Source organism: Grus americana, chromosome 21 (assembly GCF_028858705.1).
Source record: "Grus americana isolate bGruAme1 chromosome 21, bGruAme1.mat, whole genome shotgun sequence".
Lineage (NCBI taxonomy): Eukaryota > Metazoa > Chordata > Aves > Gruiformes > Gruidae > Grus > Grus americana.
This window is the reverse complement of record NC_072872.1, coordinates 5,602,407-5,617,586: the sequence shown is the minus strand read 5'-3', so window position 1 is coordinate 5,617,586 and position 15,180 is coordinate 5,602,407. Positions and strand designations below refer to the sequence as shown.

Sequence of the window (15,180 nt, the reverse complement as noted above, 5' to 3'; positions counted from 1 at the left end):
TCGGGGCAGCGCTGGCCCCCCCTTGGGGCAGCAGGGCTGGAGCTGGGCTGGGCTCACGCTCGGGGGCACTGTGCTGCCGGCAGCTACTTCAGGGCATCTATTTCTGGTCCCCGGGACAGGGGAGGGCATGCAGTGGGAGGCAGCCTCCGGGACTCGCAGGAGCTGAGGGCTATTTCTGGCTCTGGTTGCTGACCCGCCAGGCCACCCTCAGCCAGTCGCTTCCCCTGTAACTCCCTCGTGCCGGGCTCACCTGAGTCTCTGACCCAAGGCTCCCTCTGCCACCTGCACTAGGTGCTCCTGGGTGGCAGGGACGGCTGCCACGCACCATGCAAAGTTTGTCACAAGACCATGACACTGGCTGTGATCTTTTGATGTACATCTGCAGTAGGCTGGCAATAAGAACCCTGGGAGCGCTATCAATAGGCAAGCAATGCCCCTGAGGATGTTTTTGTCACCCTAGAAATGGTAACCTACGGACAGAGGCAAAGGGGTAGGTATGTTGATAAAAGAGCAGTCGTTGCCGTCCAGATGTCACGCTCCGCTTCTGCTAAAGGCTGTGAGCTCTGAGCCCCTTCTCTGCTGGCTATCCCGTGGAGCAACCCCAGGCAGAGGGCATCAGGAGCAGTGGGCATCAGGAGTGGTCCCAGAGCCCCCAGAGGCTGTGGGACAGGAACACATTGGCTGGCACCCTCGCATCTTCCCCACCAGCTTCTATATATGGGCCTGCCCTCTCTGAACCCATCAAACTCGGATCTCAAGTGACACGCTGGGGAGGGAGGGGGGGGTGTCTATTTTTAGCCTCTGAATGGAGCTGTGCTGGAGCCGAGCTCTCTGCCCCCGTCAAGGGTACAGCATCATGTTGTTCTGGGAGGATTTTCCTGCGTGGCTCTTTGAATGGCTCCATCACCGGCTTAGATTGTGGTACAGGTAGGATGCAGCTTTGTGGTCTCTCTGTTTCTTCTCTTGCTGCTGGATCCCCCCTGCTGGTTTTGGGCTCTGTGCATCTCCCTCCCCAGAGCCACGGGTATGGAAGGGGCTGCCGTGGCTTGCTGAAATGTCCTTGTTTGGACTGTGCTTCATGCTATCTTCATGCGTGATGCTATGGCAGCAGGAATGTTCGACAGAATAAATCCCCCACATTTTAAATGGGCTGTAGGCAAAGGGAGTAGGAAAGGGGTATGTGAGGTGCGATGCTGCTGTGCTGCTCTGGAGATAGCCCCAAACCTGCTGTGCTGCTGGGGAGCAGAGGCAGAAGGGACCTGAGGGGTGGGGGGGGGTAGAAGTGGTCTCTCACTGCTGGCTGGTTTATGGTCCAGCACAGCGATACCTGTCCTGCTGAGACTGCCCTTGCCTCCCACTGATTTCAGCTGGAAACGGGGGAGGATGAGTGAATGCAGATGGCCGGGAGGCAGGGCAGGAACCTGGGGGGAGAGGGTTAGGGGCACACACCTCAGCTATGTCTGCTGACGCTGGTGCCCCCTCCTCACACCCTGATCTCTCTGGCCCCCTCCCCTTGCTTTGCTGCTGCAGGCATGGATAACTTCGAGTACAGCATCCAGCTGAACGACAGGGACTGGGCTGAGTTCTTCTTGGCGTCAGAGGAATGCAACCTAGCACCGGCTGCCCTGGCCACGGCCGAGGAGCAGTGTCTCAGTGACATTGAACAAGGGGACAGCGTGCCGGGGAGGGACTGTCACGCCAGCACGAATGGGCAGATCGCAGCGAGGGTGGGCAGCAGGCCAGGGCCTGGCACGGGAAGCTCTGCCCCACGTGGGGTGCCCAGAGACGCCTCCCTGCGCTGGCCGGCCAGTGGGCACCTCGCCCTGCCGGAGCTTCTCTCGGGCAGCGAGGACGAAGCGGACCTGGGCTCGGTCAGCAGGTTTCTCTGCGAGAGCGACAAGCCCGGCTGCCCTTCATCTGCTCCAATGCCCAGCGCACAGGGGAGGCAGCCCCCCTGTCCCCCCGCAGCCACCCTTGCCGGCCCGGCTGGTGGCACAGCCGAGAGCAACCCAGGGCAGGACACAGCATGTGAAGCAGCAGCACCGCAGCTGGCATCGGCATCGGAGAAAGGAGCAGCCAGCAGCAGTCAGGCCATGGAGCCCCCCAGCCAGCCAGCTGGAAGAAGCGCCCCTGACCAGGGAGGGGACGCAGGAGGGGAACAGCCCCATGGCAGCCGGGTTGCGGCACAGCCGGGGGCTCCGGTGGAGGGCAGCTCGCCTGCACTGGCTGCCTCCCCAGAGAGCTCGGCGAGGAAAAGTCCTAGCAGCGCCTCCCGCTCGGAGCCAGGGCTACGTGGACCCCTGCGTGACCACCCCCCAAGCCCAGCCCTGGAGACTGCGCCCAGAGCGCCTGGCTGCCCGGCGCGGGAGGAGGCAAGCGGGGAGAGAGCAGGCACCGAGCCGAGCTCCCCGGCTGGCTCCCCGGACGTTGTGAGGCCCAAGGTGCCAGGACAGCTGAGAAAGAGCCGCAAGCAACGTGGAGCCGGTGCCATCGAGGCAGCCCAGGGGGACAGGGAGCCCATGGGGGCTGCGGCACAGGGGCCTGTGGTACCCGCGAAGGCACCTTTAAGCTCGCCACTGTCCTCACGAAAGAGCAAAGGGAAGGAGAAGGCAGCCAAGCCAGCTCCTGTGAAGGTGGGGAGCGAGGAGGCAGGGGAGAGCAAGCGGCTGGTGCCCGGCCCTGGCACAGATGAGGGCGATCCAGCCATGAGCGCTCCCCCGAAGCAGAAGGTGAAGGAGCCGGGGGCACAGCCCTTGGGGAAGGCGAAGGCCACCAAGCCTTCAAAGCCAGGGCAAGCTGGTGGCTCGGGCGTACATGACAATGTGCCGGTGATCCCTGCCAGCGGAGCTGCGGCTCCTCCAGGAGAGGTGTGCCAGGAGGTGCCGGGGAAGCCTCTCCATCCCAAGAGCGTGGCGGATTCTGGAGGGGATGCTGCTGAGGGAGCTCATGGGGAGCCTGCAGCTGAGACCCCCGGGGATCTGGGTCCCCCTTGCTTTGCAGCTGGGGCCTCTGCAAGGGCAGACACCCTGGATGTGACTTGGCCCGAGATGTACGACTATTTGTTCTGTGACTCCCAAGGGGAAGAAGAAGGAATGGAGAACTCAACGGAGGTGGAGAAAACACCCTTGGAAAGGGAAATATCCTTGCCTGAACTGTATGAATATTTTTTCAATGAACCAGAAGGAAACAGGAAAAAAGTCAAGGGTAAAGACAGGAAGCGAAAGAAGTTCAGCAGCTTGGACCGCGCTCAGCTGCAAAATGAGGATCCCGACTCGGCTCCAGTCAAAGACTCCCTGGTTATCTCGGTCCCTGAGGTGTATGAACACTTCTTTCCAGATAGGCCTGGGAACAGGGCGGGCTGGAGAGGGATTTTCTCAATCACTCCAGCCTCCGAGGTGAAGAAAGCTGTGGGGGCTTTGAAGTCCCTTCTGCAAAGGCCGATGCGTCTCGTCAGAGGCCAAGCCCCAGTCCCCCAGGCTCTCGTGCGGAGAGGATCTGGAGAGAAGCTCCCCCTCGTCCCGCTGGCTCCGCTGGGAAGAGGCCAGGCGCAGCCGGAAGGTTTGGACATGGCCCTTGTGCTGACAGGTAAAGCACTGTTACTCCCTGCCCGCTGCCCGACGGCCCCGGCTCACTGCTGCACGTAGGGATGTGCCTCTGCCTTGTCCGGTGTCCCTTGTTCCCACCGCCCCTTGGGAAGCCTGGCAGCCAGCTCTGGCCCTGCTGCAACCGTCTCCATTCCAGCTGCAGCGGCATTAAGGCCACCATACAGATAGAGAGCATTTTGGGTGGGTTCCTCCAGGTATAGCTGGTCTGAAATCTCATTCCTGGCACGTTGCCTTGCCACGTTGCAACCCTGGGCTTTAGCAGGGATCTTTGGAAGCGTGGCTAAAGCCACCACCGTGACATGCTGTGTTGCATTGGCTCTCTGTTGTGATGCTCACGCTGTCCCTATGCCAAGAGAGTGCTGCTGGACATACCCCGCAGGCTGGGTCCCAGGGCTGCAGGAGGCATGGACAGGGAATCCGGGTATATTCTGTGCATAACTTGCTTTGCTCCAGTCCTGGGGCAGAGGTGGTCATGACAGCATGCATGCAACAGGCTGAAACTCAGTCTGGCCCAAAATCTCCGCCCCAGCTGAGTCAGTTGTCTCCCTGATGGATATAACTTACTGTGGATTTGATCTATTCTTTTGCACTCTGGCCAAGAAAAACTTACTGAAGCAGGTAGCTGCATTAAACATGGCTGGAGTTATTGCAAGGTCTGGTAGAGACAGGAATCCCCCATGCCAGTGCCGTCCAACTGCTTGCAGAACCACAGACCTGTATTTCTGATGAGGGAATGGAAGGCAAAGCAGCAAAATCCTTCTGTAGCAAAGAACTCATGCCCCTGAGACAAGGCAATGGCTGCTGAGCTGCTGTGCTGTTAAGGCTGGGCTGCTAATCGATCCAATATTGGTGGGGGGGAAAGGTGTGCACACAGTGGAACGTGTCCAAGGCTTCCAGCTGAAAGAGGTGAGGGGACTTTAAAACACGCACTGATTTGAAAAACACCCTCCAGAGACCTCAGATGTTACCTGAACATTGGCTGTTACTGGAGGCAGGTAAGTGAAACAAGAATAAAGGGAGAGCAAGTCTGACCCACTAGGACAGCCAGCATATTTATCTTAAAGCTTTTATGATGCTTACAGCCACACCGCCTCATAGTTAATATTAAAACCAAACAATGAATGAGTCATCCGAATGGGTGCCTCAAAATACTGCTTCCAGTCTGTTTGCACAGAAAAAAACCCCTTTGCCATGGTTGTAGCTAATTAATAAGCCAGCTTTAATTTAAAACCTGATCAAATAAACATAGGAGCAAAAATAACCTACTCTTGCAACACGTCTTCAAGTCGTGCCAGATGAACTCCAGCAGAGAAAGAAATGCAGAGCACTCAGGGCTGTCTCCCTCCCTGGACCAAGCAGGCGGCAGGAATGAGGTGGGATCTGCGGAGAGATGCTGAGCGCTGGTGCTTCTCGGGGACATACGTGTTGTCCTAGAGCCGCGTGCGTCTCGGGGCATTGCATTGCGGGATGGGGACCCTGCCCAGAGGGACCTGCCTGCAGCCCCAGCGCATCGGCAGCCAGCCCAGGAATTGCTCTCTGCTAAATCTACCCCCTGCTTCCAACCACCGCAAAGGGTTGCGCTGGGATGAAATGCAGGGAGGTGGTGAGGCAGTCAGGGGTCCTGGAGGTGGCATGTCCGCTGGCTGTGCCTCCATTAATGGGTAGCATTAACAAATATTTGCCTCGGGCCCTTAACAAAGTTTAAAACTGAGAAGGGTGAAAAATGCGCCTCCCCCTCTGCTTAGGAAACGTACCTGAGTCCTAATTAGACATGTTCGACTTGACCAATGGTGAAAAAAGCTCTTCTGGGAGGGAACTGTGTGACAAAGATGTATTTCTCTGGGAGTGCAAGGAACTCACTGCCCCAGAGGGACTGGAGCCTGCTGTGGCAGAGGAGGCATGGTAAAACCCCAACCCTCATGCTCTTCCCGCAGGGAGGCCCGAGGCTCCGCTGGCGCTGACCCACAAAGACATGTGCCTCGTCTTCTGTGCCTTCGCGTCCTGGGCAGTGAAGACCTCCGACCTGCAGGCTCCGGATGCCTGGAAGACTGGTACGTACGGTGCCCAGCCTGGCGGGAGAGGGGTGGGAAGGACCTCGTGGAAGACGTGGTGGGGAGAAAGGCAGGGATGCTATCACACCTAACACTGCCTGTGGGAAAATGCAGTCATTTTCCTGCTTTTCCAAAGCACCCTGTTACTTTCTAATACCTTCTCTCTCCTACAGAAATGCATTCCTATTCACTTAAGTTGTCCTTTCCCCACTCAAAATGACTGCTGAGTTGAACTGAGCCATAGGACAAGTCTGTATTCCTAGCTTTGCTTTCCCTGCTCCATCCAGCCTCTGACAGGGACCAGCACCAGTGTGTCAGGAGAAGAGAGGCTTCTTTAGGACCTGTGCTGGCTAGAAGCTGAGTCAGGACCTCACGTATGCAGGTTTATACTCCTTCATCTCAGCTGGAACAAATGCATGTATTTTTCTAACGTGCTGTAAAGGTATAATCTTTGTTCTAAATACAGCTTAGCTGAAGTATTATCCTGGTGCAGAGTCCTGCAAGTAAACGGAGCTCCATCAGTTCCTCTCCTTTCCAACCACAGCATTTGAATAACTGGTGGGGAGAGAGGAAGCTCGGCCAGCACGAATTAGCCGAGCCATGACCCGAGGGGTGCGGGTCGCTGGATGAGCAGGGCACGGTCCAGCAAGTGCGGCAGCCCTGCCCTGGCTGCAGCAGCCGAGCACGGGGTCCAGTCCCTGGGCACCAGAGAGCCCCCGCCACTGGGCGAGACGCTGGGACCAGGGCTTCCTGCTGCTCGTCCGGGGGAGCAATGTTCCCCGCTAAGGTCACACAGGAAGCTGACACCCCAGGCTGAGAATAGCTCATTAGCTAAAGTTGCTCAGTGCAGTCATCACAAGGAGCTTTTGGCCTGCTCCTCCTTGCCTTCTTAGTATTAGATGGTAAACTTGGCTTCAGAGAGGGTGCGAAAAGTGGGATATGGGCCTCGTGCCCCCAGGATTGCATAACCCTGCATGCAGTAAGCACCCCGGCGAGGAGGGGAGGCAAGAGACAGTTGGACATCCCGGACTAGCAGCTCTCTTTTGGCATTTTAGGTTCTAACAAGTTGAATTTCTCTGTCTATGTCCCAGGCTCTAACACGTAAATCAAAATCAAGTCTGAATTTAAACTGGGAAGTCCAAAGGCATGGCTTAGGTTCCCAGTTTTGCTTGGGCACAGATCAGGGGAATTTGACCTCTCTTATAAGCCAAGCTAAAAACATTAGCTGAAAGTACAGAGAAGAGCTGGATTCTATGTATAATCTCCATTAGTCATTTTTTGTATCTCTACATTTTCTGATTCTGGGTTTTGGTTATTTTCTGCTTTTGGCTGGGATCAGAGTATCCACAGATAACCCACAAAATGGTAATTTTTTTTTGCCTCTTCCTGGTCCAAACAGAAGTAGAAAATGAAGGGACTGTCCTGAAGCCCTGGTGAGATTTCCTACCGTGGCCTTCTCATCTGAGATTAGACCCATTAGATCTCCACATCAACCTGTGTGTCAAACCACCACCCATCTCTACCACACACATGAAGTCTCTGTTGTGTTTCCCTTGAAAACAGCTGTTTCTTGTGAAATGGTAGTGTGATCCGTGTGCCCAAACTATAGGATTAGATGTGGTCGGCCGGGCTGTGGGCAGCTCAGGACTGAACGCACCGGGAACAAGGACAGTGCGGTGGGGATGGAAAGCAAAGGCAGGAGGGGACTGAGAAAGGGAGGGGAGTGACCTCCCTTGGTCCCATGGACCAGAGTAAGCCAAGTAGCTTGTGATCTTCAAGTTTGAAAAAAGATCTTAAGGTTTGGAAGAAGCACCTAGACTAACTGTGGAAATGTATTGGGCTCTTTTCCAGTGTTCCTGGCAAGTTTTGGCACGCTTTCGGCCATCCGCTACTTCAGAAGGCAGGTCAGAGAAGGACGCCCCCAGTCCTAGGCTCAGCGCTTCCCAAGGACGGACGAGGATGGCGGAGTCAGAGGCCGGGGACTTTGTTCTTGGGCAGCGTGAGAAGCCTGGATCCCAGCACCGAGACTTCTCTGGACCCATCCCTAAACGGGACAGGATGTCACAGGAAGCAGGATCCTTCCGGTGACAGTCATTTACAATACGGTAGGCAGTTTGTACCTGCACTGGACAGAAGAGGAGCCCAGCGTGGGCTGGCTCTGTTCTTTCTTTGCACACTTCTTGCATACTTGTGCTATCTCCTAGGAGTAGTCACAGTGTCTGTTCCAGGGCGCTGCTTGTCCGTCCTCCCTGCTGAAAGCAATGGAAGGCACTGAGGTGGTGGAGGGAGGAGAGAGCAAAAGAAACCAGGAAAGTTCTTCATTTCTGTGAAGGAGCTGGGTTACCAGTGAAGGAAGAGAGGAGAGAGCTTTGGGAAGAGCTGTCTCTGTCCAAACATGGTGCTTTGCTAAGCATGTGCTGGCTGTGCACGGCTAGCTGGGCAGCAGCTAAAGGGGATGGAGGGGCCGCTCGCTTGGCAAGGCCCAGGTCACCCATGACCGGTTTGGCTCACTGCAGGAGGACTCATCCTCTTGGCTGTCACTCCAAGAAGTCACGGCTGGGTCTAACAGTTCTGGAGGCTGAGGTGGGGTTTCTGTTGCATGTGGCAGCCTCAGCCCTGCTGAGCCAGAGCTGCGGATGCGGTGTCTGTCCCTGCGGGTGAGGAGCACCCACTGCAAAGACACATCTCACTCCCGTAAGCAGAGGATGGGCAGGTGTCACACAACCAGAGCCAGGGGAAGGGGCGGCCGGGAAGGGCTCTGCAGGAGGATGCACGGGATGGAAAGGAGCTGCAGGGGCAGCAGGGAAAGGGGCTGAGCTCAGGGAAGCCTCAGGAAAGAGCCCTGACAAGGACAGGAGCATGTCGGAGAGGCAAAAAGGCACATGTACACATTTGGCTCTGACAATCGCCAGATGAAGGGTCTGGATATGTGACTTGGTCCCTCCGCTGCCTCCCATCCTAGAGACATAAAGTTGGCTGGGAAGAGATGTCGGGTGAGGAGGTGCCATGGCTGAGTGTGTAACCTTGCAGGGCTGGAGAGCGCTGGAGGGGACCCAGAGTGGGAGGTGGGTGAAAAATGAAAAGGAAGCAGTTCGTTTTCTTCCCTGTCTCTAGTGCCTTCCTGATCACTTGAGGGCATTATTCGTGAGGGTTTTTCTTCACTCCCAAGTTTGATAACAGCACGAATGTGAGATTTGTTAAGCACTTAGGGACCAGATCCACAAAGGTACTGGGGGAAATCTGCCCAGAATACCTGTGCGGATCTGCCTACGAGCTTTATAGGAACACTGTGGCAATATTTGTCTTACAAAACCAGAGAGGAGAGGTTTAGCTCTTTCCTTGTAATGCAGAGTGCCATGCAATTTTAATGTGTGTAGGGTTGTATTGAAGACCATATATTATTGCTGATATGAGAGCACACTGTACAATTGTACAGTGAGATATGTAGCAGTAAATAGTGAGAGAGAGAGAGAGACACAGGCTCTATATGGACTATAGTAGTGGTATATCCAGAAAGAGGAGTTTTGTGGAGGGGGAGAACAGATAAAATATGCTGGAAGCTTCAAATAAAGATCTATCTCATTTAATACTTTTGTCTACATTCCTGTGTCTACATTGTTTGTGTGTGAAACTGTTGAATGAGTACTGAGTTTTAAAGAATGAGAAATCAATCCATTATGTGTCTGTTGATAGAAAAATCTAGGCGTTGATGTGGTGGTTGAGGAGCCCTGGAGGACAGAGCGTGCAGGGAGATGGGCTGCTTCTCCTCTTCTTCGGCTCAGTCCCCGTGCCTGCCCCTCTGAGACACGTCTTGGCTGTCACACGTCGCTAACAGCCGGATCCAGAGGGCTCTTCTCTCTCTCCTCTCTCAAAAGCACTCAGGACTCGAGCAGAGTCCCGCTCTTGCCAGCGCTCCAGCCAGCTCCTCCTGGGAACAGACCAGTGAGCACGAGTCAACGCGCAGCAGCAGCATCCGCGTTCGCTCCATCGATCCTCATCGCCTCTGCGCTCCCCGGTCCCCCTCGATGCAGGGGGGGGAACGCCTGGCACTGCAGCCTCAGGCCCTGAAAGATTTGCCCAGCAGACCTCGCTCCATCCAATGAGCAGGAGCACGGCAGGCGCGGGGGGAGGCTGAAGCGTTCGCATGTGCTCAGTTTTACTGTTTATCCAGCCATAAGCCATTAAGCGCTCTCCGCGTTCTCAGTGGCAGGTGGAAATAACAGCAGCCTTGGCGTGGCGGGTGGGTAATGGGGGAACAGCTGGAGGAACCAGGCAATGTCATTATGCCGAGCTTTCCTGGGAGACCGTAACACAGAGCAGAGCAAAGCAGAAGAGGGTCAGAGGAGGGCAGCAGATGGGTTTGCTGAGGAGAAGGGGTCTCTGGGACTGCCAGCTCCTGTCTCGGGGGGGGGTCTGGCTCTTCCTGCATAGCTCCTCACGCAGAGTGAAGTCCCCAGGGTAAGGAACATGGCTAAATCCTGAACGGTCACTGCTGACTTCTTGCTTGGTTTGAATTTTTCAGATTTTGTGTTTTCTAGCCTTCTCACACAAATCTGGAGGAAATAATCACCATTGCAGGTACCTGCCATGTACGGTACTCCCAGGTGGAGTGCTGGCAGTTAATAAATGATTGTGCTAAAAATCACTGACTTTAATACTGGGCAAAATGGTCGGGAGAGCTATTCTGGTTCATCTCAGTGTCTGAGGGATTGCAAAGTTGGCCTGAAGGTCTCACTGGAACTGCGGGAGTTTCTGGCCAGAAACCATAATGTTGAAGACACTTCTGATGACATTAGCCCCTCCGGGGAGGTCTGAATGGGGCAGGGCTCTGTGCTGGGATATGGGGAGTCTGTGTGTGCCCGTGTCAGCTGGATCTTTTCCAAGCAATGCCCTTGCTTTGGGGACCTCATCTTCCCTGGAGAAGCAGTTCTGTTCTCAGCCGCTCCCCACAAGCCAAAGCTGCAGATGTTTGCTGCAATGGGGGTGCTGCCAGTTCAGCTCACCGCTTGGGCGCCTTGTGAGGAATGAGGAAGCTCAGTCAGTTGAGGCTGGGCTGGAGAACTTACAGTGAATGTATAGCTGCTAAATCGCTGCTGGGAAGAGACTTGTGCTTGAAGGCTCTCTGCCTGGTTTTTGCAGGAGGCCGACTGGTTCTGCTGCTTGTGGACAGTCAGAGACTACCATCGGCTTTGCTGAACTGCACGGGGCAGGCACGGCACTGACAGGAGGCTGCAGGAGAGCTGCTGGGCAGACAACTAGTTTAGGAGTGTTTGAGGTGCAACTAGCAGTACCAGATTCGATCCAGAAAGGAATCAGACCTAGCTGTTGTAAGAAGCAGGAATGGTAGGTAACGCTCTGCAGTCCCAGTGCCCCAGTCCATAGGTGAGCCGTGCACAGCCGAAACACTGCCCTGGGGTGGGACAAGTAGCCTCCTGGCTGCCCCTGACCCACTCGAGCTGGGAAAGGCACGGTGGCACTGAGCATCTCTTTTCCCACTCCAAGGGACACATCTCACTCTCTCAATGCCTCTATCCTAGCGTTCAAAAACTCGTGCTAAGTGTCTTCCCAGGAGAGTTCCGCACTCGTGTTATGCTGTAGGTATGTACCAGCCAGTGCCCTTTGCCTATCTGTGATAATTGGTATCTGATCCTTTAGAGCTTGGGCTTGGAGACCTAAATGTGATTTGGCACCTCACCCTGCTAGAAGTTACTGAAGGTGCCAGGTGATCCATCAGGTTATAGGTGCAGTTCATGTTCCTTTTGCTCCCTGCTGGAACAAGTGGCTGAGATAAATATTTCAGAAGACAGATGTTTTCAGTCCACTGCAGAAGTGAAAGGAAATATCAAAAGATCTTGTTGGTATCAGGAGATCAGCTCTGGGAGCGTCTACTGTGCTCAGTCAAGCAGCGGTGTCTCTAGTGTCCTTCAAAGAAGCCAGCCTGGACTTGCCTGCAATTTTAATGCTTGGTTTATTCCCCGACCTTTTAAGCTGTCTCCTCTCCCTCCATGGCGAGGTCATCTTGCCTGTTTCTCACCCCGGAAGGAGGAGCCAGGAACTCTCCATCTTTTGCAAGAGCAGCAGCCACCGCAATAGAAACGACCTTTTCAGTGCATCCTCGCTGCCGTGAGAACTGTTTGCACTTCACCAAAGCGAGTGCCAGTGCTGGAGGTGGGAGCCGTGCCATCCCGCCCCGCTTCCTCGCCTTGCACGTAGCTCCCACATCTGACACCTTGTCTTGCCAAGCAGATGAAAAAGTCAGGCAGGTGCACCCTCAAGAACTGCCTCCGTATTTCATCTGGCATTGATACGCCATGTGCCGGACTCCCGGTCTGGGAGAGGGCTGTCCTTCTCCCCCCTCTTCCGCAGCAACCAGTTTTCCCAGAGCAGCTCCGTCGCTTTTATTTTTGCTTCATCTCCCTGTAGTAAAACCAGAGCAAAGCTTGCTGTGGGCATTTCTGTTAGGCCATTTCTGAGTCATGACTGTCTTCTCCCCATGCTTCAGAGAGATTTCTGAGGGCTCGTGGTGCTGTGCCAGACCCGGGAGTGCCAGCGCAGGGAGGCGGCGGGCAGAGCAGAGGGAGCTGTGACCTCCCTTTTATCTAGGACTGACAGAAATGCCAGTTGTCTCGGTCGGCCGTGAGAGCATGACATATTTTGGTGGATTCCCCCACCCACAGGGCAGTGAGGGAGTTGCTCATCACAGACTAGAGCAAACCCTGCACATCTTCAGCTCCTCAGGGGACTAAGGGCTCTGCCAGGGAGGCGCTGGGTTTTCTGAGCACGAACAGGGCGCAGGTTTGCACAGCAGGTCCTTCCCCGACCTCCGCCGACGGGAAGAGACACAGAATTCCCAAACCTCGAGTGTCTTTGTAAATACAATAAGACGATCAGCAAGTCCACGCGGAGCAAAGGAGCGGGAGCTGGCCGGGAGGGCTGCTCTGCTGCAGCTACACCGTGCCTTCAGTTACAGGGGCTTTTTCTCCAAACTCCTGAAGCCAAAGGAGCAGGTCACAGGCTCCACTTTCTTTTTTAAAAACACATCTCTGCCGTTTATTCTTTGAGCAAAAAGAAGTTTGACATTGCGGCTCAGAAAGCAGAAATACAGCAGCCCGTGGTGTTTCAGTAACTGCTCTGGTTTTCCAGCTGTGGTTTCAGAAGGGGGGGACCCGATTCAGGACTTTTAGCACTTGGAGAGAGTGGGGGGAGTGGAGAGATCATTTGTCAGAGAGTGACTTGTTGGCAGCTAGTATCATCTCATGGCTTTCACCTGCCTCTGTGAATAGAGATGCAGCTATCCCGTGACCGAGCGGAGCAGCGGGATGTGTACAGGCTTGCTGGCAGCTCCAGAGCGCTGGCCCTGCGCTTTGTGGGTGTCCTGGTTCAGGACATTTCTGCTGGAGCCAGGCTAGGAAGGATGAATACATTTTTCAGGAAATGAGAAGTGTTTTGTGTGTTTACAGGTACTACACTTTCCATTTTAATGCAACCTGCACTGAAACATCTATTGCTACTTTTAAGTAAATCCTCAATTTTTAAATTCTGAATCTGCTGAGGCATGTGTTAGAGGAAAAGCAAGAGAGTGGGGGTTTTCATGGTCACAAGGCAGGTGTCCATGAACAGAGCTCACAAACACAGCCCTGTTCCCACCTGCTACAGAGCCGCCCGGGTCAGCGTCTGGGCAGGAAACCATCAGGGGAAGATCAATGGCCACCAAAACCCATCACCCGTGCCGAGGAGCTTGGTGTGGGTCTTGACCATTCTGATGCTTACGGGGGCTGGTTTGGAAACATGTCAGGGCTTGTGCACACACATAAATTGCTCTGCATTAATTATACCAGCCTAGCAAAGCTGTACAACCTTCTAAAGCGGGGACAGCTAGAGGGAGAGCAGGGAGAAGTGCTGCTTCCAGGGGAGCTAAACCCAGCTGGGAAAGGACGTGAGTAAAACTCCATTAGCTGCTCGTATGGCAGGGGCTGCGTACCCATTTCAATGGCAGTGTGTTATCACAATCCTTTAATTCCCACAGGGTAGCAGTGAAGAAATGGCAGAGAGCGGGCCGTAGTGGTCAACCAGACAGCGGGATTCAGGGATGGGACACTCAGATCCTGTTTACAGCCACAACCCCGCTCTCTGTTGGTGCAAGCCCCTGACGGTGCCCGTTTGCTAAGGGCACGCTCGCATTTCATCCCGAAACGCTATGTTCTGTGCTGGGCAGCAGCTGGAAGTAGCTACGCTCTGCCTCAGAAGTACTGCAGGAACAAGGCAATAACTCAGGCACAGACGCACGAACACAGGGATGGAGTTCAGGACCCGAAATAAGAGCCAAACAGACCACGGCAGCTGCGCACAAAGGCGTGCTGGAAGTGTGAGAAATGAGCAGCCTGCACGTCAAAAGGGCAGCGTTTGAAAGAGTGACAAATTTAGCCCAGATGCAGCAGTGGAGGAAAGTTGCCACTCTCCGAGCAGGACTAAAATTGCTTTAGAAGCTGTGTCATGTCTCTGCAGCGTTTTGAAACCAAGATCTCACACCTTGCTACCGGTGGCCCTGCGCACGCGGGTGTCACTGTCACCGCTCAACGTGATCGCACATCGCAGCTCAGGAGAGCTGCTCACCAGGGGACAGATACACCGGGCTTCTGTGGCCAACACATCTACCTCTTGCCTGGTGATTCAGGTTCTTGAGCACCTCTGGCTGCAGCACAAACTCCTGCCATCTTCCCAGGCGTTACCTGTGGGTTGCTGCGTTGCGCAGAGCAGTGTGCCTGGGAGGGCAAGCCCTCTGCCTGCCCCGCTGCTCCCAGCCCTAAGAGATTACTGAACTCACTGGTCTTCTCTGCAGAATAACTGTGCAGAGGCAGCCAGGACACCTGGGTTTCTGCCCAGAGCAGATGCAGGGACAGAAGTGGCCTACAGGCATCTGGATGTAGTCCTCAGGGCGATATTTCCATGCCAAGCAAGCCCCTGCTGTGGCCAGCCCCCCTTCCCAACTGGCTTTGTTAGAAAAGGGCAAAGGCAGAGCCAAACCCCGCACCGTCCGGCAGCCCGCAGAGTGCTCAGCTCCATATCCGACCCTGGCGCTGGGCAGTGCGTCCCATTCGGTTCACCCAGGTTTTCCCCAGGCTAGAGAGCAGGCAGCACGGACCATGCCCGAGTCACGGCATGGCACGGGCGTTCCCAGCTGCACGAGTGCACTGAGCCATCCGGAGTCGCCCACTGATTTTTACAGAGCACCTTCCCAAGATCCCCGGAACACAGGGCCGAAGCAGAGTCTGATTAGCTTTGGCATTAAACCTCCAGCCAGGTCTCGTTGCCTGACAAACTCAGGGGAGACTTTGCTCTAGGATTAAGTGTTTATAAGTGCCTGACCTGAACAAGAGACAGTCAGCGCTCTGGAAATCCTCCTGGAGCCCGGGGCCCCAAAGTCCTCAAGGGAAGAAGGGCTTTGGAAAGGACAGCAGCGACAGACAAAAATTCACCTTCATTAAACCAGATGATGGCAAAGAAAGAGAGAAGAAAAAGTATTC

General features: G+C 54.9%; 1 protein-coding gene across 1 annotated transcript; it reads left to right on the top strand.

The window, feature by feature from the left end:
* The first annotated feature begins 794 nt into the window (after window positions 1–794).
* Window positions 795–9,243, top strand: PERM1 (PPARGC1 and ESRR induced regulator, muscle 1). The gene is made up of 4 exons (XM_054850102.1): window positions 795–927; window positions 1,531–3,585; window positions 5,540–5,656; window positions 7,508–9,243. Exons 2-4 carry the CDS (start codon window positions 1,533–1,535, stop codon window positions 7,585–7,587), a joined length of 2,250 nt encoding a protein of 749 aa, XP_054706077.1. The 5' UTR covers window positions 795–927; window positions 1,531–1,532; the 3' UTR covers window positions 7,588–9,243.
* The last annotated feature ends 5,937 nt before the right edge of the window (window positions 9,244–15,180 follow it).

Bases quoted from the DNA above. Each gene is read 5' to 3' on its own strand.
- PERM1 (XM_054850102.1), top strand. From the start codon at position 1,533: ATGGATAACTTCGAGTACAGCATCCAGCTGAACGACAGGGACTGGGCT. The intron at 3,586-5,539 runs GTAAAGCACTGT...CTCTTCCCGCAG, and splicing joins CATGGCCCTTGTGCTGACAG to GGAGGCCCGAGGCTCCGCTG. The intron at 5,657-7,507 runs GTACGTACGGTG...GCTCTTTTCCAG, and splicing joins TCCGGATGCCTGGAAGACTG to TGTTCCTGGCAAGTTTTGGC.